The 22486-nt window shown below is 42.5% G+C and overlaps 1 protein-coding gene across 6 annotated transcripts in view; it reads left to right on the top strand.

Moving 5' to 3' along the window:
* The window catches only part of FAM200B (family with sequence similarity 200 member B), a 58121-nt gene extending 36202 nt beyond the window's left edge, over positions 1 to 21919 (top strand). For 3 of the 6 annotated variants that reach the window (XM_072805123.1, XM_072805211.1, XM_072805186.1), the window contains exon 9: positions 572 to 1314. In XM_072805123.1, the coding sequence (XP_072661224.1) occupies positions 572 to 677 (106 nt within the window). In that variant the 3' untranslated portion in view covers positions 678 to 1314. Of the gene's footprint in view, positions 1 to 571; positions 1877 to 21855 lie in introns of those variants that run through there. The other 3 variants (XR_012020522.1, XR_012020492.1, XM_072805142.1) reach the window with 2 other exon arrangements.
* Positions 21920 to 22486: the final 567 nt, after the last annotated feature.

Raw genomic sequence — 22486 nt, 5'->3', positions numbered from 1 at the left:
AAAATGTATCTTTTGATTGTCTTTTAAAAATTCAGTAATTTCCATTTTAAAACATCCAGTCAGTTATCAGACTCTGCTATGACCAGAGTCCATTTTTGGCCGGGTCCTCTCTTGGTGTCTTTATGTCAAGATAGATTTTTCCTTGTCGGTTAAACTCCAATGATGCAATGTTCATCAATAGGGAAGTTGGTAGCTTTATGGTATATTCATACAGTAAGAATTCATCCATGAGGAAGAATGAAGTAATTAATATGTACAATATGGATGTATATCCAAAATATGATGTCAGGTGAAACAAGTTGCAGATTCCATTTATGCTTAAATAAAAAGATATGTGAAAGTGTGTGCTTGCACAATGTATGCATAGATGTCACATTCCTTGGAAGACAACTCAAATTGTCAACAGTGATTCTCTGTGGAAAGTAAGAATGGGGAGTCTAAGGCACTTTTACTTTTTATTTTATGCTTTCTGTACTATTTCATCTTTTCTGCAGTGTGCGTGTATGTATATTTTTGACAGTAGGTGCCACACCAATACTGAAATTTTCTTTATTTCCTTTTTGATTTGTAGAGCAGCAGCATCTATTCAAAGAGAAGTCCCACCTCTCTGGTCAGAATATGGTGGCAGCCTTATCACTCCTTTCTTAGTGGCTCTGGCTTCAGCTATTCAAATGTAACCAGAAATTCAGCTATGCTGCCCTAATATCCCCCAGCCCTGATCCCTACCCTTTGCCCATTCATCCTTTTTGTTCTGTGCATACCAAGTGATTCCACTGTCTGATGGAACTATCTACTGGAAAAATAATATCCTGAGAGGGGTTTTCAATGATACACATGCTCGAAATTTCAGAGACAAGAAATTCATCTAATCCTATTAATAGGTTAAAATTGCTGGATTAGAATTAAAGCAAGTTATTAGTTTTTTATTTCATAATAGTACAAAGCATTGAGACCCAGATTATTGCTGTATAAAAAATATTTTTTAGGAAATTCTAATAGAACTAAATTTTGTATTTTTTCTGTATCTTCCTTTATCCTCAGCAGGGCACACTGCATGCTTATTGATAGCTATATAAATGTGTATATGCATATATTTGGCATGCAAAGATTTATGTATAAAGATGTTCATTTAGGAGCACCTGGGTGGCTTGATCAATTAAGTGTCTGACTTTGGCTCAGGTTGTGACCTCAGGGTCCTAGGATCAAGCCCTGTGTTGGGTTCCCTGCTCAGCAAGGAGTCTGCCTCTCATTCTCCCTTTCTGTCTGCCCCTCCCCCTGCTCTCTCTGTCAAATAAATAATTCAATTTTAAAAAATGGTTCATTTAATGATTATTTATAATAGAGTGGGGGCTGGGGAGAAACTCACAATGTCTGATAACAGACAACTGTCTTCATATGGTTTGGTATATCCATAGCATGGAATATCATCCAACTGGTAAAAGTCATGTTTACTAACCCAAATATCCTTCAGTTGGTAAATGGATGAACTAACTGTGATACATCTATACAGTACTCAGCAACACTCTCTATATATTTAGCAATAGAAAGTAAACAGCTATTGGTATATGCAGCAACATGAGTAACGCTCAGATGCACTGTGCAAATAAAAGAAACCAGACCAATAGGCTACGTATTGTATTATTCAACTTATATGACATTTTGGAAGAGGCAAAACTGTAGGAATGGAGAATAGATCAGTGGTTGCCGGGGATTAGGACTAGGGGGAATAATAACTATGATGGGGCAGTATGAGGGAATTCTGGGGCAGTAAGAAATTGACCTGTATCTTTATTGTGGTGGTAACCTGAATTTATGTATTTGCCAACACTCAGAACTGTACATCAAAAAGAATAAATTTCTCTGTATGTAACTGAAATGTTTTCAAAGAACATTTAATCACATAAGAAAATGTCAACAATAAATAATGCAAGAAATAAGATATAAAACCTAAAATATAATACAAATGTTACATTCTATTAGGTAGGTGTGTTTGTATGACACACATATTGTAAATGGATGAAAGGAAAAGCAATAGGGCAGCCCGGGTGGCTCAGTGGTTTAGCGCCGTCTTCAGCCCAGGGCGTGATCCTGGAGACCCGGTATCTGTCCCACATCGGGCTCCTTGCTTGGAGCCTGCTTCTCCCTCTGCTTGTGTCTCTGCCTCTCTCTCTCTCTCTCTCTCTGTGTGTGTCTCTCGTGAATAAATAAATAAATTCTTAAAAAAAAAAAAAAAGGAAAAGCAATAAACCAAAAATAGAGCAATTATCTCTGGGTAGCGATCTTATCAATGATTCCTACTTTTGACTTTTGGCTTTTTGTATTTTCCAGATGTTCTCTAATGAGCATGCATTACATTTATAATCAGAAAAAGAGAAATATGCACACACATACACACATGCACATATCATTATATGTGTGATCATTTGAACTGACACAAAACATTTCCAGAAGACAAAAACCAGCCCAAAGCTTGTCACAGGGGCATCCCTGGGTGGCTCAGGGGTTTAGCGCCTGCCTTCGGCCCAGAGCATGATCCTGGAGTCCCGGGATCGAGTCCCACATCGGGCTCCCTGCACGGAGCCTCCTTCTCCCTCTGTCTGGGTTTCTGCTTCTTTCTCTCTCTCTCTCTGTATCTCTCATGAATAAATAAATTAAATCTTAAAAAAAAAAAAACCTTGTCACAGACACCTCTCTGTTCTCATTTGTTTCCTTATGTAAAGCAAGTGAGGGAAGTTCAGATGTGAAAACTCACTGCTTCTGATGCCCGAGCAGCCAGAAACTGGCAGAGGGTGGGAGCTTTTTCACTTCCTGGAGAGCCTGTAAGTCTCCCTAGCGGCAAAGAGATTGCCCAAGGGTAACAGAGCCATTCCTCAAATATGCAGTCCCGAGTCCAGGGCTCTCTCTTATTCTAACGGACCTTGTCTCTCCGTCAAGCCCTCCTGACAGTACCAAATATTTGCTCTAACGTTGGAAAACTGCACAGCTTGATGATCGCTGTGTATAACATACACACACATAACATAACCCCATGAATATCTAGAGTATCTCAGACACTGCCCTAGGCAGGCCTCAGTCTCTCTCATTGGGAATGACACCAGGACCTCTTGACTAGTTCCTTGTGCCTTCCATCTCTTTCTCCCCTGGTTCCTCCTCTCCCACTGTTACCCCACCCTTGTGGCATCCATAGGCTCATTGACTGCACCCTGGTGCTCTGGCAGGAGAGATCAGAGAACCTCCTTGACCACTATCATCAGCCACCTTCATTATCATCACCATCACCATCACTATCACGACTACAGATAGTATTTATCGAGTTCCTATCATCAACTGGGCAATGTTACAAATGTTTGATAAATGATTTAATCATCCATAGAATTATCACTATCGCTATCACTATCCTCATTTTGTAGACAAGGAAACAGGCCTGACAAAGTTAAATCACTTCCTCAAGGTCACAAAGCTAGTAAGTGGAAGGGAGTTTTTGCAACCAGAGTTGAAGTGCTTTACCAATCTGCTGTCCTAAATAAGACCCCACAAATGTTAAGAATCCCTGAATGTGTTCCAGAACCATCTAAACTGACTCCTTCCTCTATCCGTGTTCTCAATCTTTGTGAGATTTCCAATCCTGCTATCCATATACCATCTTTGCTTTTGCTTCTCTCTTGCACTTTGACACAAGACAGTCTCTCTTGTCCCCATACTGGACTTCTCTTCTGTCTATCTTGCATCTCTCCTCCTTGTCTCAGCATGTTTAAGGACACCTGTCAGGGTAACATCCTGCTTTCCATCTCACTTCCAAGGGCTGACATTGTTATACCCCCTACTCAAACCACGTGAGCACTGCAGGCAGAAATTAGACTTACATTTACATGGCAATTAGGGGTGCCTGGGTGGCTTAGTTGGCTAAGCATCTGCCTTCAGCTCAGGTCATGATCTCAGGGCCCTGGGATCAAACCATGAGCCAAAGGCAGACACTCAACTACTGAGTCACTCAGGCATCCCCCTATGGAGTTTTCGAGAACTCTGGTATTGTAATGGCTGAATTTTGGGAGTTTTCTCTTTTTACATAAGTCTTAACTACTTGTAGCTGTTGGCATGCAATATCAGTCCATGAATGTCTTACTTTAGCTTCAAAGGATATAACTGACCAAAGTTTATATGAGAAGAAAGAAAGAAAGAAAGAAAGAAAGAAAGAAAGAAAGAAAGAAAGAAAGAAAGAAAGAAAAGAAGGAAGAAAGTGGGAGGAGGGAGGAAGGAAGGAAGGAAAGGAGAAAGAAAAACTTTGTAATTTCAAAATCCTGCCTTAGTTCACCCACCATGACAAATCATATCCCATGACAAGCAGGAGGGCATTGTTATGAGGACAGGCAGGATGACCAAGCTTGCCAAAGCAACTCTTTTTCTCAGTTTAGCCTTGGAGTTTTATCATTCATTCTTCATTATGTAGGTTGCAGCGTGATGCCCCCCAAATGAACTCTAATAGGTTTCTAGAAGGATCCAGACCTTACTAGATATTGTGTTATAAAGAAGATCATTGGGATCCCTGGGTGGCGCAGCGGTTTGGCGCCTGCCTTTGGCCCAGGGCGCGATCCTGGAGACCCGGGATCGAATCCCACGTCGGGCTCCCGGTGCATGGAGCCTGCTTCTCCCTCTGCCTGTGTCTCTGCCTCTCTCTCTCTCTCTCTCTCTCTCTCTGTGACTATCATAAATAAATAAAAAAAAAAAATTAAAAAAAAAATTAAAAAAAATAAAAATAAAAATAAATAAAAAAATAAAGAAGATCATTTGAGGGATGCTTGGGTGACTTAGTGGTTGAGCATCTACCTTTGGGTTAGGTTGTGATCCTGGGGTCCTGGAATCGAGTTCTGCATCAGGCTCTCTCTGCAGGGAGCCTGCTTCTCCCTCTGCCTATGTCTCTGCCCCTCTCTGTATCTCTCATGAATAAATAAAATCTTAAAAAAAAAAAAAAGAACATCATTTAAGTTCCCTTCTCTTCCTGTTGTGTCTAGCAACACTAGATTTGACAAGTGTTCACACAACACTATATTACTGGCTGCAGAGGAAGGAGGAAGCAGAACCAGCCTCAAAGGCATGTGATCTGTGCAGGTGCACAAGGACTCATGCTCAGAAGGGTCCAGCTTGGTCTCATGCTCTTCTGTCTCTGTCCTTAAATTCTAAATTTTTAAAAAAGATTTTATTTATTTATTGATTTGAGAGAGAGAGAAAGAGACAGAAAGAGACAGAGATAGCAAGAGAGGGCACAAGCACAGAGGAGAGGGAGAAGCAGATGCTCCACTAAGCAGGGAGCCTGACTCTGGGCTGGATCCCAGGACCCTGAGATCATGACCTGAGTCGAAGGCAGACACTTAACTAACTGAGACACCCAGGTGCCCCTTAATTCTAAATTTAAAAAAAATGTATTTATTCATGAGAGACAGAGACAGAGAGAGAGAGAGAGTGAGAAAGAGAGAGAGACATAGGCAGAGGGAGAAGCAGGCTCCCTGCAGGAAGCAGGCTCCCTGCAGGAAGTCCCTGGGACTTTATCCCAGGACCCCAGGATCACAACCTGAGCCCAAGGCCGATACTCAACTGCTGAGTCACCCAGGCATCCCTAAATTCTAAATTTCTGAACAAGGAGCCCAGCAATTGTATTTTTCACTGGGTCCTGCAAATTGTGTAGCTGGTCCTGAGTGCCAGACAAGGCATTTTATTTAGTCTTAGGTGGCTCTGTTTCATAGATAAGTAACAGAACAATGGAGGCACTAGCTGTGCCCAATCCTAGAAAAGGATTCCTCCAGGGTTGACTATAGGTCTCCAGCACAACAGGTGAAAACACCCCTGTTGGCTCCACTGGACCACATTTCATATGCTTGGGGGCTTTCTTACCTTCTAAGTCCACTTTCCCAAGAAAGAAACTAACAGCTTGCTTTCCCAGTAGCCCTTGAAGCCGGGACACAGACACATGACATAAAGCTCACCGGTCAGGTGTACACCTATGAGGCTTCCCTTCAGGGGAGAGGTAAGAAGGAGATGTGGCCAAGGAGTCAGACTGTCCAGGGGGAAGGGTAGTGGCAGTGGGGTCTTAGTGCTGCCATGGCTGCTGCAACCATGCCCAGGTTAGCCTTGGAGTTAACCCCAGGCTCAGGATCTCTGCCGGGCAGTCAGATAGTTAATTTTGCCTTGGGGTTTCACAGTCTGGAAGTTTCTTTCCGTGGCTCTCCTGGAGATTCTATGCTTGCTTTCTGCTTAAACTGGCTGGAGTGGATTCTCTTCCACATCTGGACTGATCAACCTTCAATTCTAATTGAAGGTCTCCCCAGCCAAAGGCCAAGGGAAGAGGTGACTTGGCTCAGCCATGTGTCCATGTTTTGATAGTTTATCCGGCTTTGCATTGGTGAAGAGAGCATCCCCCACACAGAAGGGCCGCTTCTGCCCGTGTGTGCAGGGCCGCGTGGCCGCTTGCCTGGGCTTGTCCCGCTGGTTGTGAGGCCCCTCGCTGTGCACGTTCTTTCTAACCTCCGTACCTACAGCAGTGCAGTGCAGAGCATCAGGCACTGCACGGCCCGCAGATAGCGCTTTGCGTCACCACCTCCACTTTTTGTGTCTACCGTTTACCCCCGGTGAATGATGGTGTCTCATCATCTGGATCTCAGCTCAAGGGTCTCTCTCCCTCCGTAAAGCCTTCCCTGACCAACTTCTCAACATAGGTCAGGTTCAGTGTGTGTTTTTTTTTCTTTCCTTTTTTCACTTTGTAATTATACATTTGTTAAAAAAACAAGGCCAGGGACCAAAGGTGGCACTAAAAACATAGCCTTTGTGGCACAGCCTGGCCAATCAGAGGAGACACCCAGTGGCCTAGGCAGGAAGGCCACTAGCTTTAACACCCGGCCGGCTGTGGGGTGCTTGCCAACAGCAGCCGCGGTAGCGATGCACAGGTTGTATCTTCAGCTCCTGGCCCACTGCTTGGCACATAATAGATGCTTACTAAATATCCAGTGAATAAGTTATTGTGCTCTGGTGTTGACTCTTCTCTTTAAATGCCAGTTTTGCTCTGGGGCTTTGTAGACCTAACATGTTGGACCATCTGAGACTTCCTAGCACGGCTCTTACCCAGGATATGGACACCGGCTGGGTTTGCTTCCTGAAGCTAATGTCATACTTTCCACCTTCTGTGCCCGGCAGACACTCAGGCACCTTGGAACAGTAGATTCCTTCCTCCAAGCCAGGACACTCTGGGGCTCCCTGGGGGTACTGCTTACACAGGGAGTGGGCGAGGTTGGAAACCAGGTGGCTCCAAATAGTTTAAGTAAACGGACAGTGGGAGAAAGAATGGAGAGGAATGAAATCTGAGAAGATCTGGCATGTGGTGGGATGTTCATTACTGTGGCCACTGGTATGGTTTGTAAGTGTGGTGTCTGTTAGCTTCTTAGAGAAGCTGTACCCAGCCGGGCACCATCAAACCACGTAGCTGTCATAACCCAGATGTGCCCTACTCTCCCAGTCCTAGGGGTCTTGAACATGTCTCTCTGTGTTGATTGCCATTCCTGCTCTGCCTACTTTGGGAGACGGTATTTAAGACCCACCTCAAGGGCAGCCCCGGTGGCGCAGCGGTTTAGCGCCGCCTGCAGCCCGGGGTGGGATCCTGGAGACCTGGGATCGAGTCCCACGTCGGGCTCCCTGCATGGAGCCTGCTTCTCCCTCTGCCTGTGTCTCTGCCTCTCTCTCTCTCTCTCTCTCCGAATAAATAAATAAATAAATCTTAAAAAAAAAAAAAAAAGACCCACCTCAAGAATCACCTCCTCACTGAATCCTCTGGCATCTTCTCCCATGGAGCCTTGGTTGTTCTTCACTTCTTTATCCCCCAGCCCCCCTGTGAATTCCCCTAACATGGTCCATCTCCACTGTCTTGTCATTGTTTGTCATTGTTTGGGACTGTGGTTTCATTGAAGATCACCCATCTTTGCATCCCTGGCCCAGCCATGCCTGGACAAAGTGAACACACCACATGGATCTTCATGAGAGGATGGACATGCTGATGAACTGGGCTTCAGAGAAGAAAATGCAGGGTGGGTGATTATTTAGTTTTCTTTTTTTAAAAGATTTTTTTTAAAAAAGATTTTTTTCATGTTTTTATTCATGAGAGACACGGAGAGAGAGAGGCAGAAGGAGAAGCAGGCTCCCTGAAGCGACCTCGATGTGGGACTTGATCCCAGGACTCCAGGATCACAACCTGAGCCGAAGGGAAATGATGCTCAACTGCTAAGCCACCTAGGCATCCCTAATTTTCTTTTAATGCCATTTTTAAAAAGTTATTTATTTTAAGTAAACTCTACACCCAACGTGGGTCTTGAATTCCCAACCCTGAGATCAAGAGTTGCATGCTCTACTGACTGAGCCAGCCAGATGCCTTTTATTTTTCTTTCCATGTACATTTTGTTGAAGGAGATCAAGGATGGTATAAGAGATTAAAAGCATCATTAAAAAAAATTCAAATATAACACATGATTCTGTATTTATGCTATACGTCAATAAAACATCTGAAATGTACAATATATTACTAGTGTGGGTTAAGGGAACAGGGGGGAAGGTGACAAGTGCCATAAGACCTTGAGTACCTAAAAAAGAAGAGAAAAGGCCCCAACTGACTTCCAGTCCACAGTCTGTCTTAGGGCCAGTGGCTCCTCAGGCTAATCCCATGGGAGCTCCAGCCAAGGCGTCTCTGGAACCAGGCTTAAGAACACAGTGTTCACCGCCTTTGGGTTGCCAGGGTTACCAGTCAACTTGCACAACCACTCACAGCACACTGGCCTGTGACTTCTTTAGATGCTGCCAGTGATCTAGTGAGTAAATGGATTTCTGTGGAAAAAAAAATGCTTGATTAAAAAAAAACTTTTCTGAATAAAAATAATAATACCTACTCACTTGGAAACTTTTATTTCATTTTTTTAAAAAAGATTTTATTTATTTATTTCAGAGAGAGAGGGAGAGGGAGCACAAACGGGGGGAGTGGCAAAGGGAGAAGCAGACTCCCTGCTGAGCAGCGAGCCCACTCAGGGCTCCATCCTAGGGCTGTGGGAACATGACCTGAGCCCAAAGCAGACGCTTAACGGACTGAGCCACTTAGGCACCCCTCACTTGAAAAATCTTAAACAATACCTTCAAATTAGGAAAAAGGCATTAGCTACCCTCTGTTACACAACATGCAAAGTAGCAGACTGTTTCTCTATGGATATTAAAACACATATTCGTATTTTTAAGCACGTGAGGTTTTGTTTGACATCAGGGATGCAATCAAGAACAGAATCATTAAATCATAAGTTCTCAACTTTTTCCACATTAAAATGCTGATTTCAAACATAGAGTTGCCTTCTGACCACTCTCCCTGCTTATGATGCATCCCTCCATCCTAACTTCTATAACATTGCCAGGGCAATCATCTTTTTTTTTTCTTTTTTTCTTTTTTTTTAAGATTTCATTTATTTATTCGAGACACACACACACACACACACACACACACACACACACACACAGAGGCAGAGACACAGGCAGAGGGAGAAGCAGGCTCCCTGTGGGGAGCCTGATGCGGGATTGGATCCTAAAACCCCGGGATCAGGACCTGAGCCAAAGGCTGATGCTCAACCACTGAGCCACCCAGGCATCCCCAGGGGAAATCACCATAAACTAGGATCTGAACTGCATCAGTTCTAGTTGAGTATCAGTACAAGATAAAGCCCATGTTTTACAATCTAATATTCAAGATCTTTCTACTTGACCCCAAACTGCCTTTCTAGTCTCATGTCTTCAGAGACCCTCTATGCTCTCCAGGTACCTTCTCTCAGCTCCCCGTTCTGAACTAGAGCCTCCGGATCCTGTACCTTTGCTCACCTCCTTCTTGATGTTTATTTGTTCCAGCTTCAAATGCATTTGTTTTTATGTCTCTCTTGAGGACAGAGTCTTTATCAATTTGTCTTTGTGTTTGTCACAGTGCTTCACCCTGACCAGCCAAGACCCAGTGAGCAGTTCCTATGTGAAGGCATCGATACTGCATTTAAAAGATTATCAGGGTTGAGAAATAGAAAGAAGAATCCCATACTCCTCTTCCTGTGTTTCTCCTGTGTACAACACTTCGCTTCTGGCATTCTAGTCACCAAATATGTGTTTTTTTTTCCACACCAAGCAGTTTTCTGACTCCAGTTGGGTGACCTACAACTCAACTGAATTCTGACACTATCCACCTGGAGATACATTCATATTCCACAGGTCAAGGGCTCATCCCACAAGGCTATGCCCTAACCCGCTTCACACCAGTCACGAGTCCAGGTTGTCACCTGTGCTTTTGGCTAACCAGCTATAAAGCAGAAGTTCCCATGATTTTCTCCTTGGATTCAATGAATTGGCTCGAGCAGTACACAGAACGCAGAAAATCCGTTTAGTTACTAAATCAGTGGTTTAATACAAACGCTAGAACTCAGGAACAGCTAGATGAGACACATAGGTTGAGGTATAGGGAAGGGGTAAGGAGCTGCCATGCCCTTTCCAAGTCCTGTTCTCCCCATATGGTGTCACATGTTCACTTCCTGGAGGTTCTCCAAACCTCATCCTTTTGGGGTTTTATGGAGGCCTTGTTATGTAAGCATGATTGATTAGATCATTGGCCGTTGGTGATTGATTCAATCTCTAGCCCCTTTCCCCTCCCTGGGTGTCAAGGGATGGGAGTGAAAGTTTCAACCTGCCAAGCACTATTTATTTGGCTTCCCTGGGCAACCATTAGGTGTGGTTCAAAAGTTACCCCATTAACGTAAGAAAAGACAACCTAACCCTTCTCAACATTTAGGAAATTCCAAAGGTTTTAGGAGCTTTTTGCCAGGAATGGGAGGAAGACCAAATATTTCTTACTATAAATCACAATAGCCCGGGGAAGCAAGTGGGGTGGAAGCCCAACATTGTGGCTAAGTGCATGGATTCTGGGGCTTCACAATCTGGCCCAAATCCTGCCTTTATGACTTGCCCCACATGGCTCTGGGTAGATCATGTATGTCTCTGAGGTCTCATTGTAAATAAGGATTATAAGGGCTCAGAATAAAATGAGTTCCTGTGCATGAAGAACCCAGGGTAGTGCCAGGCAGGTAAGTGAACACTGTGCCAAGCATTAGTAACTACTACTGTAGTTACTACAGGAGTAATGATAGTGATCCACATAAACACTATCTAGGAAGACAATACTTTCTAGATCCAGAGATTACTATGCAGTAGTCACTGAGCTAAGTACTTTCATAAATGCTCTTTTTCTTCTATCAAAAAAGCATGACGACCCTTTTCTGATGGTCTTCAAAGACGTGCAGTGGGAGTGATCGCATCTTGGCTTCCTGATAGGTTACATGTTTGAAATTCACCTTGAGCACAATTGTTATGGACTACCTGTGTCTGCCTAAAATTCATATTTTGTTTGGTGGCCCCAGCAAACCAATATTTAATGAATATGTCAAAAGTAGAGTGCAGAAGCAGACGTGCTAAAGTGAAAACCATCTTTCTTGACTCCTTCTTTCACAAGATAGTGAAAATTGAGGTTTGCAAAGGGAATCAAGTAGATATGAGTGAATAGAGAGTGTCAATTTGAGAAGTATTTGTGACCCCACTCCAAATGGAGCAGTTCAAAGCAGAGCTGATCCAGCAACTAGTGCTCATTCTTCTATTTATTTAGTCTTGTCTGTAATTCCCCAGTGCAGAGAATGCAACTCATGGAAATGCATCTTCATCGAAAACTTTGCAGTTGCTAGAAACTAATTGACAGTCCTGTGAAACACGGAGGCCAGCCTCACACTTCACAGAGGATTTGGCACCAAAGAAAAGGGTAAACCGAAAGCCCGTGCTGGCCAGCAGGGCACAGCTATTGTTGAAACTGGGAAACTGCCTTTTGAGACCTGGCGGGGCTTCTGAATATTCACATTAATAACCAGTGAAGCAGGTTGTAGAATCTGAATGTTGCTTATTTCAATACAATCATTCATTGCTTAAAGCCTTATGTTTTTGTAATTTCTTGGTAGAGTCTATCTAAAGATATATCCCTATAATAGATGTATATCTATTAAATTACTTAGTATTTTAGAAATATCGTTATTTTTTTCTACAAAAGATATGGATTGCAGCAGGTTCTCTAGAGCATATTTATTCATTGCTATGGTATTTTTGTCCTTTGAAAGTCATATTATCATGTAGCTATTAAAGGGTAGCTGTCGAGATTACCCAAACTTTTCACTGAAGTGACTTATTTATTTGAGAAAAATGCATGTTGAAAAGCTGTTTGAAGTATGTGCATTTCTACCTTGTACAGAAGCAGAAGGGGTTTAATTTGGCTTATACCTCCTGCATGATTTTGTTATAGAAATGTGACGTGATTAACTCTAAGATGGTTCTTGTAAAATTTTATTATTTGGTAAAAACTAACACATAGTTAAAAACTCTCAGAGGAACATATTAAAGTTGTTTGGAATCTGTGTGAAACAATGATCTGTATAGAATTACAATCAGAATGGAGTTCTTGTTTGTCACTGCTGCTGTTAAAAGAATTTAGGGGACATGGTGCAGGGGTTTGGGGCAGGAGAAAAGAGAGACTCTCCTGACCCTCACCAACTGATGATTAAACTAACAATCACTCCCTATTTTTATGTGTATGATGGAGACACAGGGTATTTTGTGATTGCATGGTGGACGGCTTCATCTAGTCTAGTATCAGAGAAGAGAGACTTTCCAGATAAGTGATCTATAAATTGAGATGGGAAAGATAAGGGTTATTTAGCTAAATGAGACATAGGAGGGTTGGAAATATTTCCAGGTAGGGAGACCGATACGTACAAAGATTTATATCCTTAATTACTGAGTTTGTCCTAAATGTTTACACTTTGTTTACTTAACAAATTTATATACTCAGTCAGTAGTAACTATCTTGATTAGGAGTCTTAGAGAGGAGGGCACCTCGGTGGCTTAGTGGTTGAGCATCTGCCTTTGGCTTAGGTCATGATCCTGAGGTCCTGGGATGGAGTCCCTACAGGGAGCCTGCTTTTCCCTCTGCCTATGTCTCTCTCTCTCTCTCTCTCTCTCTTTTTAATATTTTATTTATTTATTCATGAGACAGAGAAAGAGACAGAGAGAGAGGCAGAGACAGGCAGAGGGAGAAGCAGACTCCATGCAGGGAGCCTGGTGTGGGACTCCATCCTGGGATTCCAGGATCAGATCCTGGGCTGAAGGCAGACGCTAAACCTCGGAGTCATCCAGAGATCCCTAAATAAATAAAATCTTAAAAAAAAAAAAAAGGAGTCTGGGAGAAGTAGTGATCGATGTCTCACATCCAAGGACACAAGACTGTTTTGAGTTTGGCTCTGCTGGTCCCCTCTTCTCCAAAGGAGTTGCCAAACAAGGCTGCCTTAGATGAGTAAGCACAAACTGGAAATCAGCTTTCATTATTAACCACTAGATTGTCAGGCTCCCCACTAGGGGCCACCCCTGTCTAAGCTAAGGTGGACAGGCCCCTGAGGATATCAACCTTGTGATGTGGTAACCTTACTCAGGAGTTAATGTGGCCCAAGAATTCCTTGCTCAGAGCACTCATATTAAGGAGTTCTTCCCTCCTGGAAGAGGGTGATTGAGGTTGGGAGGTGGGAAGAGGAGAGCCTAGGCAATTAAACAGGGAGAAATGTTGGGAAATTCTGTCCATACCCTGGATAGGCTTCATGAAAAATCATGGTGAGAAGTTCTGGGAAGCTCTCAAGCTTCACAAGGGCTTACAATGTAGTGTGTGTGTTGGGGTTGGAGGGCAGCCATAATCAACAGCATTACTGAAAGTATGTGTCAATGTTCCACAGCAGGGGCCAAATTTGGACCATCACTTGCTTTTTTTTTTTTTTTTTTCATCATCACTTGCTTTTGTACAAAAGTGCCACAAGGGGTTTTTGCATTTTTAAATAGTTGAATAAAAATTAAAGAAGAACAATATTTCATGACTTGTGGAAATTACATGAAGTTCAAGTTTCAATGTCCATAAATAAAACTTTTTGGGAACCTAGCCACGCTCATATCTGTGGCTGCTTTCAAGCTGCAGTGGCAGAGGTGAGCAGTTGTGACAGAGACTGTGTGGCCCTCAAAGCTGGAAGTATTTATTATTAGTCCCTTTACAGAAAATGTTTCCTGACTGATGGTCTGAAAGTCTGGGAAAGTCAGTGAGCCCCAACCCAGCTGCTGCACTGGGTAAATCATGAACAATCTGGTTGGTGCATGATGGCTCTATTCTCTACTTTGTTCGCTGATGCACTGTACAAATAAATAATATTTCATTTTCTCTTAACATCCTCAGCTCTGTGGTCACACCTGTGACAAGCCTGTGACAAGCTGTTAGAAATAGTTTCTTAGTGGGGGAGGAGGAGGGTTTTCCCCCCCAGGCTTTTGCTGAGCTGTTTTTTATTGAGAACTTGAAAAATCAAGGAATTCCTTTTATTACTTGAGCCAGATTTAGGTTGTTGACTGACTTTAAGTTGTTGAGTCTCCTCAAAAGTAGACCCTGTGATAGAACAAATCCAGGTGATTCCAGGAAATACTGGTAAGGGAGTAGAAGTAGACCATAGGGGCAGGAAACGAATCCAGGGTTACAAAGTGAAGGCAACTGGAGTTTGTTGCTGCAGACAGCATAAAACATACTTTGGAGTTGTTGCACCTGAGGCAGGAGGAGGTTAAGACATTTATCTACTTATCAGTCATTGGTTGAGAAGGGCTCCCAAGGGACATCTGGCCTGCACTATGGTTGCAACTGGCTGCTGTTGCAGAGATGGATCAGGGGTATTATCAAACCATTAAAAGGTCATTGCATACCCTTACATTTAAAACCAAATTCGGACTTACACAGAATTGACTAGTACAAAGAGTTAATTTTTTTTTTAGAACGTTGTTCTGCAAGTTATCAGTTCTAGGTGTACTATAATTTACATTATGGAATAATTTATCATATTTAGTTCAATGCTGTCAAGGCCTATAAAATACATATCACAACTCTAGTAACAGTTGTGTCAGCAGAAAAGTCTCAAAACTTAAAATTATCAAAGCTTGTTTGTGATACTGAATTTGGTAAGAGTGACTCGACAAGCTTCAATTATATAGATTGAAAATGAAGTTGTTAAAAAGTATGAACTTTGATGACCTGATAAGTAAGTTTATAGAGAGTTTGAGCCACAAGTGTGCTTTGGGTGTTGTGGTTGTGCCAGCTCAGACTGTATTCATCAGTCATCAGGAGATCTGAATGTTTCCATTCCTCTGATGTGCAGTAACTGAGATAAATGTCTACCTGGCCCTTTGAGAAAGGGTCAGGGAAATCATGATTTTATATGCTTGCTGTGGCATTACAGGTACTTCCTCCCTCTAGAATGATTGGATGTGGGTCTGAGATTCCAGATACAGGTTTGGGAACCAGGTGGTGGATTGTGATCTCCCACAGCTGATTGCTTTGGATCACTTACTCTTGATCATTTTTGATGGTAAAGGTAAAACACATCTTCACTCACTACCTGTCTTTCTTGCTGTAAGGAACTAGAAGGATCTATTAGCCTCTGTCTCAGATTCCTGCCTGCCTGGCTCCCATTTGCCACGTTGACTTAATTGCCATTATGGCAATCACATATGCCCTGCCTATGCTAATTAAGTGCTTTTTCCCAGGCTCCACTACTTCTTGGCACTAGGAAGCCCTGTCTCAAAACTACATCCCCACCACCATCCCTGGCCTTTAGCATACAGCTACTTCTGAGCTTATCCATGAGGCCAGTATCCTCATCACTAGAACATTCTTTACTGCTTCAATCAATCATAATAGTAATATTCTTTTTTTCTTTTAGTCATATTCTTTTGAGCGTGCCTTTAACCTCATCCAATCCACCCTCTCCCTCCTTTTACTGCTTGTCAAAGAAGGGTAGCAAATACATTTTATTTACTTCAAGGCATCTTTCTTTGTGGTTTCAATGAACCATTTCAACAGTGTTATTAAGACTGGCTCTAGGTCTTTGCTGGGATCTTAAATTTGAGTGGTGGGACAGTGCCCCCTTAAAATACATTCTTTCTTATCCAGCCTTCAGTGTTCCATACCACCATCTCCAGTCAAGCCCTGTGCTCAGGCATGTTTTCCCAGTTGTTGGCATACATATTAGGTAGATCCTGTAATTTTCCTGGTTAATAATTCCTTTTCTAAATGAAGGAAAATATTTTCCCCAAGTACATACTTGAACCTAGTTATCAATCTAGAAGCAACTAAAGAATGTAGATCCTTAAGAGGACAAGCATAATCTTGCAATGTAAGGCCTGAGCTGGGCTCCAGGCAAAGGGAGTTGCTATCTTCCAGCAAAGCAGAATCCTAGGAATATGGGGGGGGGGGGCATCTGGAGGTTCAAGGTTTTCAATCCCATGTACAGAATGTCCCCATCCCAAGTCTCAGGGTCCTACACCTTCCCTCTCAGGGAAGGGTATCTACCAAGCTGTGAATTGGGGCTTCTTGTTGTTCTGCTCCGCTCACAGTGAACATGTTCACTCATGTGATGTTCAGCACAGTTTATCCTGGGCTGCCCTCCTGTAGGAGGTAAGGGTCTCCTCAAATGCACCGAAGAGGTCTTCTGACTTCACATTGTGCCCTGAGTCAATAGCTGGCTGACTCAATTCTGTCATTTTCTCCCCTTTCCACTACTTTGATGGTAGTGGAAAGCAACAACTAACCACATTCCTTATAATTGCCATCTCTCAGTTGCTTAGATGGCATGTAAGTCAATGCATCCTTCTCTCGCAGTACATCACAGTTCCCCTCAGTGAGAGTCTTAGTGATATAATGCCACGGTGTGCCGGAGGAGAGGCAATTGAGACCAGAGAGGGAAGACACCAGTGACGGGTGGATTGTTAGGCAAAATGTCACTGAGAGCATCTAGCCCTTAATCCTACAGGGAAATTGGGGTTGACAGGGTGGACTATTTCTGAGTTATCCTAGTGGAGGTACATGTGAGTTAAGGTCTTTCTCCTTTGTTACTGTCAGTCATTGGTTGAGGGCTGCTCTCAGGAAGGGTGTTAATTCCTGGACATGTTCAGGCTGCCCAGTGTGTGGGCAGAGCAGGTTTTGGAAGTCAGAGAGAAGGCTCTCGGGCAAAGAGTTACAGGTGCCTCTCTTTGGAAGTTAGATAGGTATGCCTAGACATGGTTATTGCCAAGGGGATAAGCATGAGGCATCAGCATTTTCTGCTATGGTGAGATTTTTTTGTCACTTGATTTAAAGCTTCCCAGTTGTCAGTTTGGGTGTTATTCAGGTTTTTTTTTTTTTTTAAACTTTATTCAGGGCTTCTTTCTGGGATCATTTCAATTTTGCCCCTACCTCAAAATACTTTCTTATTACATTTATTGCCTAAATTCATGACAGACTTCCTACTCTATCACAAGCCTGGTCACTTCCTTATTTTCTCAAAGCAAAGAATACCTTTGGTAATACTATCTTCAATTAGAACTAAAGAACTTCCCCGTTTAACATTATAACAAACCCTAAATGCAGCAGATGTGGCATGCACTAGCAAATGACAATAAAGAATACGTAACTATCCATTTCTACCTCTTCAGCTGGAAGAGTTTTAATATATGTCTCTGCTCAGAACTAGAGATATGTTCATTAATTATTTGTTAAAGAGAACAAATAATTAAGATACAGATCTTAACTTCAAGGAACTGCTATCCAGGGCTGTGTTGTCCCATATGGTAGCCACTAGCCATTTGTGACTACCGAGCATTCAATATATGTCTAGCCCAAGTGAAGTGTGTTTTAGGTGTAATATAAACACCATATTTCAAAGACTTAGTACAAAAGAAAGAAGAACATAAAATATAACATTCGAATTTTTATATTGACTATATGTTGAAGTGACAATGTTTTGGATAGGTTGAGTTGAATAAAATGTTTTATTAAAATTAGTTGCATTTAAAAAATATGGATACTAGAAAACTTAAAATTACATCCATGGCTTACATTATATTTCTATAGGATCATGCTTATCTAGAAAGAATTATCATGTGGCCTACCATGAACTGCAACACGAGACAAAATTCTACAAATGCTAGCTCTCAGGAGTTAAACTATTTTTGATTTCTTGAAGAGAAAGTGATTAAAAAAATATTGTGCACTTCTCACCAATTTACTTGTCAAAGAAAATTAAATTTCATTCACCAGGTAATATAAGTCATATAATCTCACCAAGTTTGTCTCCTAATTTAAAGGAAACAAAGTCCAATATTGAAGATTAGTGATTTGGTGATAACTGTTTTAAACCATATAAAAGGCACAGGGAGGTCTACTGCTAGTCTCTCTACTTCTCTGTGGTTTGAAAACCTTACTAAAAACTGAAAAGAAGCAAACAAAGTCCTGCCCCTACAAAAATCCCACCAAACACCAAAGCAAAATAAAACAACAAAAAGCAAGCCCCAGTTGAATATTAATTATGGTCCTATAATCCCTGGTTATATCAGTATAAATGTTGTAGCCCACATCTCTCCAAAAGGATTCAGAATGTACTAAAAGATCACAGATGACCCGCCAATATTAGCTAGTAATGATGGAGTATTTGCTGTGTGCCTGGAGCAGTTCTAAGTGTTTTCCATGCATTAACATTTTTGGGCTTCACAGTACAATTCGCAAGGTAATATTCCAATCCCATTTCCCGGTGAGAAAACTCAAGGTCATAGAGCAGGAAAATAACTCAAGATACCATAGCTTAGAAGACTTAAAAAGCCAGGACTCAAACCAGGAGAAACAACCTTAGTACTTGTACCTTAACCACTAGGCTGGACCATCCACATAGCTACCATTTGCCAGAATCAACACTATCACCATCATTTTCTTTTATCTTTTCTTTTCTTTTTCTTTTTTTTTTTAAGATTTTATTCATTTATTCACAAGAGACACAGAAAGAGAGAGAGAGAGGCAGAGACACAGGCAGAGGGAGAAGCAGGCTCCATGTAGGAAGCCCGATGTGGGACTCTATACCAGGACTCCAGGATCACACCCTGGGCTGAAGGCAGGCGCTAAACCGCTGAGCCACCCAGGGATCCCCTATCACCATCATTTTCTATATGCAAAGTCTAAGTATTGTATCTCCTTAAATTACAAAAAGATAAGAAATTTATTTTATTTTTATTTTAAAATTTTTTTAAATTTAAATTCAACTTGCCAAAATATAGTATAACACTTAGTGCCCATCCCAAGAAATTTATTATGTGAAATTACCTTTCCCAAATGTCATTCCTTACAAATAACTGGTCTGAATATGGTGTGTATTTTTCCAGACATTTTTCTATTTAACACACAGTTTATATTTCCGTGTTTATAGAAGCCAGGCAGAGTTCTAAGTGCTTATCAGATATTAGTGCATTGAATCCTCACAACTGAGTCCTTGATTTCAGGGGAGAAATCAGAGACTATTCAAAAACTAGGCAGTCAGCATGAATAGGGCTCTAAGCATTCTGTCCTCCGGCTCACCTGCTGCAGTTCAGCCCTGGTTGACCTCCTCTGGCTGTGGGAGGCAGGGTGGGTGGAGGCAGGGAGGACTCCAGAGCCTCTGAATCTCCTCCCAGAGCCCCTAGGGACCAAGTAGCCCTGTGTCCTCGGCTTTAGGTCCCCAATTTCAGGAGTTTCCAACCAAGCAGTGAGACTAGCTTAAACAAATAACTCACCTATTATTCTGGGACTCTGTGATAAAGATGTTCTTCTTGATCTCAATTTATTCAGATTCCTCTAAACTTTGCAGTCTCTGTCTGACTTGGACTCTGTCCTTGGTATTTTTTTTTAATATTTTAGTTATTCATTTAGAGAGAAAGAATGCACAGCAGGGAGTGGGATGGAGGGAGAGGGAGAGGGAGAGGGAGACCAAGCAGACCCCATGATGAACATGGGGGACTGATGTGAGGTTCGATCCTAGGACCCCAAGATCATGGCCTGAGCCAAAATCAACAGTCAGATGCTTAACCAACTGAGCCACTCAGGTACCCTCTGTCCTTGGTTGTTTGGTCTGATTTTAGGAAAGGTTCTTGCTAAAGTAGAATCCTGCTGGTCAGGTTAGTGAAAAATCTCCCACCCTTGATGTGTGATTTAGTCCTTTACCCTCGACCCTCAGTATGTCATCACTCTGGCCTGTGAAAGGTTACAGAATATATCAACCCCAAAGTATGTCTTTGGCAAAAGGATTACATTAAGCTAATTAATTTTAAGAAATAGAAGACACATGAAGGAGAAGCTCTGAAAACTGAGAATTAGTTACTCTTTTTTTTTTTTTTAAGATTTTATTTATTTATTCATGAGAGACAGAGAGAGAGAGAGAGAGAGGCAGAGACACAGGCAGAGGGAGAAGCAGGCTCCATGCAGGGAGCAAATGTGGGACTCGATCCTGGGACCCTGGGATCTTGCCCTGAGCCAAAGTAGATGCTCAACTGCTGAGCCACCCAGATGTCCCTAGTTACCCTTTTTAAAGGGAAATTTACAATAATAAAGGAAATCTCCATGTGTGAGGGTGTCTACTTTTGGTTTAAAAGAAAGAAGATAAAAAATAATTTATTTTTTTAATTTTTAAAAAATATTTTATTTATTTATTCATGAGAGACACAGAGAGGCAGAGACATGGGCAGAGGGAGAAGCAGGCTCCCTGTGGGGAGCCCAGTGTGGGACTAGATCCCAGCACCCCAGGATCATGACTTGAGCCACCCCGGTGACCCTAATTTTTTTTAAGGAGTTTAATACTGCCAGGAATATTTACTATTTGTCCCAGCTGAAATCTGATGTTATCAGAAAGAATATTTTTTAAAGATTCACTTATTTATTTGAGAGAGACAGAGTGTGTAAGTGGAAGGAAGGGCAGAGGGAGAGGGAGTGAGAATCTTAAACAGACTTCCTGTTATGTGTGGGCCTTGAGGCTGGCTGGATGTCATGACCCTGAGATCATGACCTGAGCTGAAACCAAGAGCAGTCCCTTAACTGACTGAGCCTCTCAGGTGCCCCTGAAAGAATTTATTTTTTAAAGAGTTCTATGGGGACGCCTGGGTGGCTCAGGAAATGATCCTGGAGTCCTGGGATTGAGTTCCACACCAGGCTCCCTGCATGGAGCCTGCTTCTCCCTCTGCCTGTGTCTCTGCCTCTCTCTCAATCTGTGTCTCTCATGAATAAATAAATAAAATCTTTTTTTTTTAAGAGTTCTATGATCAGAAGTTGGCCTAATGGGAAGTTGATATTCAGAGCCTGATAAGAGCTATTTTTAAATACCTGTTCTATTTTTTTTAAAGAGTTTAATTATTTATTTATGAGGGACACACAGAGGGAGGCAGAGACACAGACAGAGGGAGAAGCAGGCTCCCTGCAGGGAGCTCAGTATGGGACTGGGTCCCAGGACCCTGTGATCACGCCCTGAGCTAAAAGCAGACACTCAACCACTGAGCCACCCAGCTGTCCCAATACTTGTTCTATTTGACCCTATTCCTCATGTGGGGACTTCTTAGTCACCTGAAACCCCCTTCGTAAACTGCTGACTCTGCTCCATCAACTCTGTCCACATCCTTCTTGCTAGCATGGTGTTGTTGAGGACTTCCTTGACTACTTTTAGAAACTTAAGATCCCCTCAATATGGCTCCTCCTTCTTGTTGCTGCTGCTCCTCCTTCCTCCTTATGCCACCTTCAATCTTCCAGTTTCCTGGAATCCTTTTATCTGTCCCTCTCAAGCCCTCACCTCCTCCATCCCTTCCCGATGGTTCCCTCCCCACTTCAGCCCCTCAGTGCCCTATAGTCATTGGAACTTCTGGCCCCTTCTCTCCCACCAGGAGCTCCCTAGGAACACAGGAACTTCGAAAAGGAACCACCTGCAGCTGAAGAAGAGAAAGGAGCTATTTGGAAGCTGGGCAAATGAAAAAAGTCTTAAAAATTCTTCCACAAGTATTGGTAAAAAGCTTTGGCCATTTGAGTGGCTGTTCTGAACAAAAGATTTATAATAGCTGTGTTTCAGTTTTGAAAAGGAAAGAAAACTTTATTTTTACTATAGAAACCTAATAGAAACAGAAGAGGAAAGGAATCTACATATAGATGAGGGGAATAGTAGGCAAGACATGAGAATAAGGCAAAGTCACATCAAATTGGGTACTTATAACATCCAACATCATCAGCTGGGGAAGCTCTGTGGAGGCAGCCAGGCCAGGGTCCTGATGGAGAGGCCTGGACAAAGGGTCCTCCCCTCAGCTGAGACTTCCAATGGACCATCCCCATCAGGGCCATATTTATAGGGCAAACGGAAGAGTTTGGAGGTAAACATTTGTTTGCCTGCATGCAGTTTGGAGTGAGCTGAATTTTTATGTTATCACGTTTTTATATTTTTAAGAAACCTGGGCTGTGTGTGTCTGCCTCCCCTCCTGGATTCCATTCCAGAGCGCCAGCCCAGCCTAGAGCAGGAGGGGATGT

Source organism: Canis lupus, chromosome 2, assembly GCF_048164855.1.
Source record: "Canis lupus baileyi chromosome 2, mCanLup2.hap1, whole genome shotgun sequence".
Lineage (NCBI taxonomy): Eukaryota > Metazoa > Chordata > Mammalia > Carnivora > Canidae > Canis > Canis lupus.
This window is presented reverse-complemented; position numbering and strand designations above follow the sequence as displayed.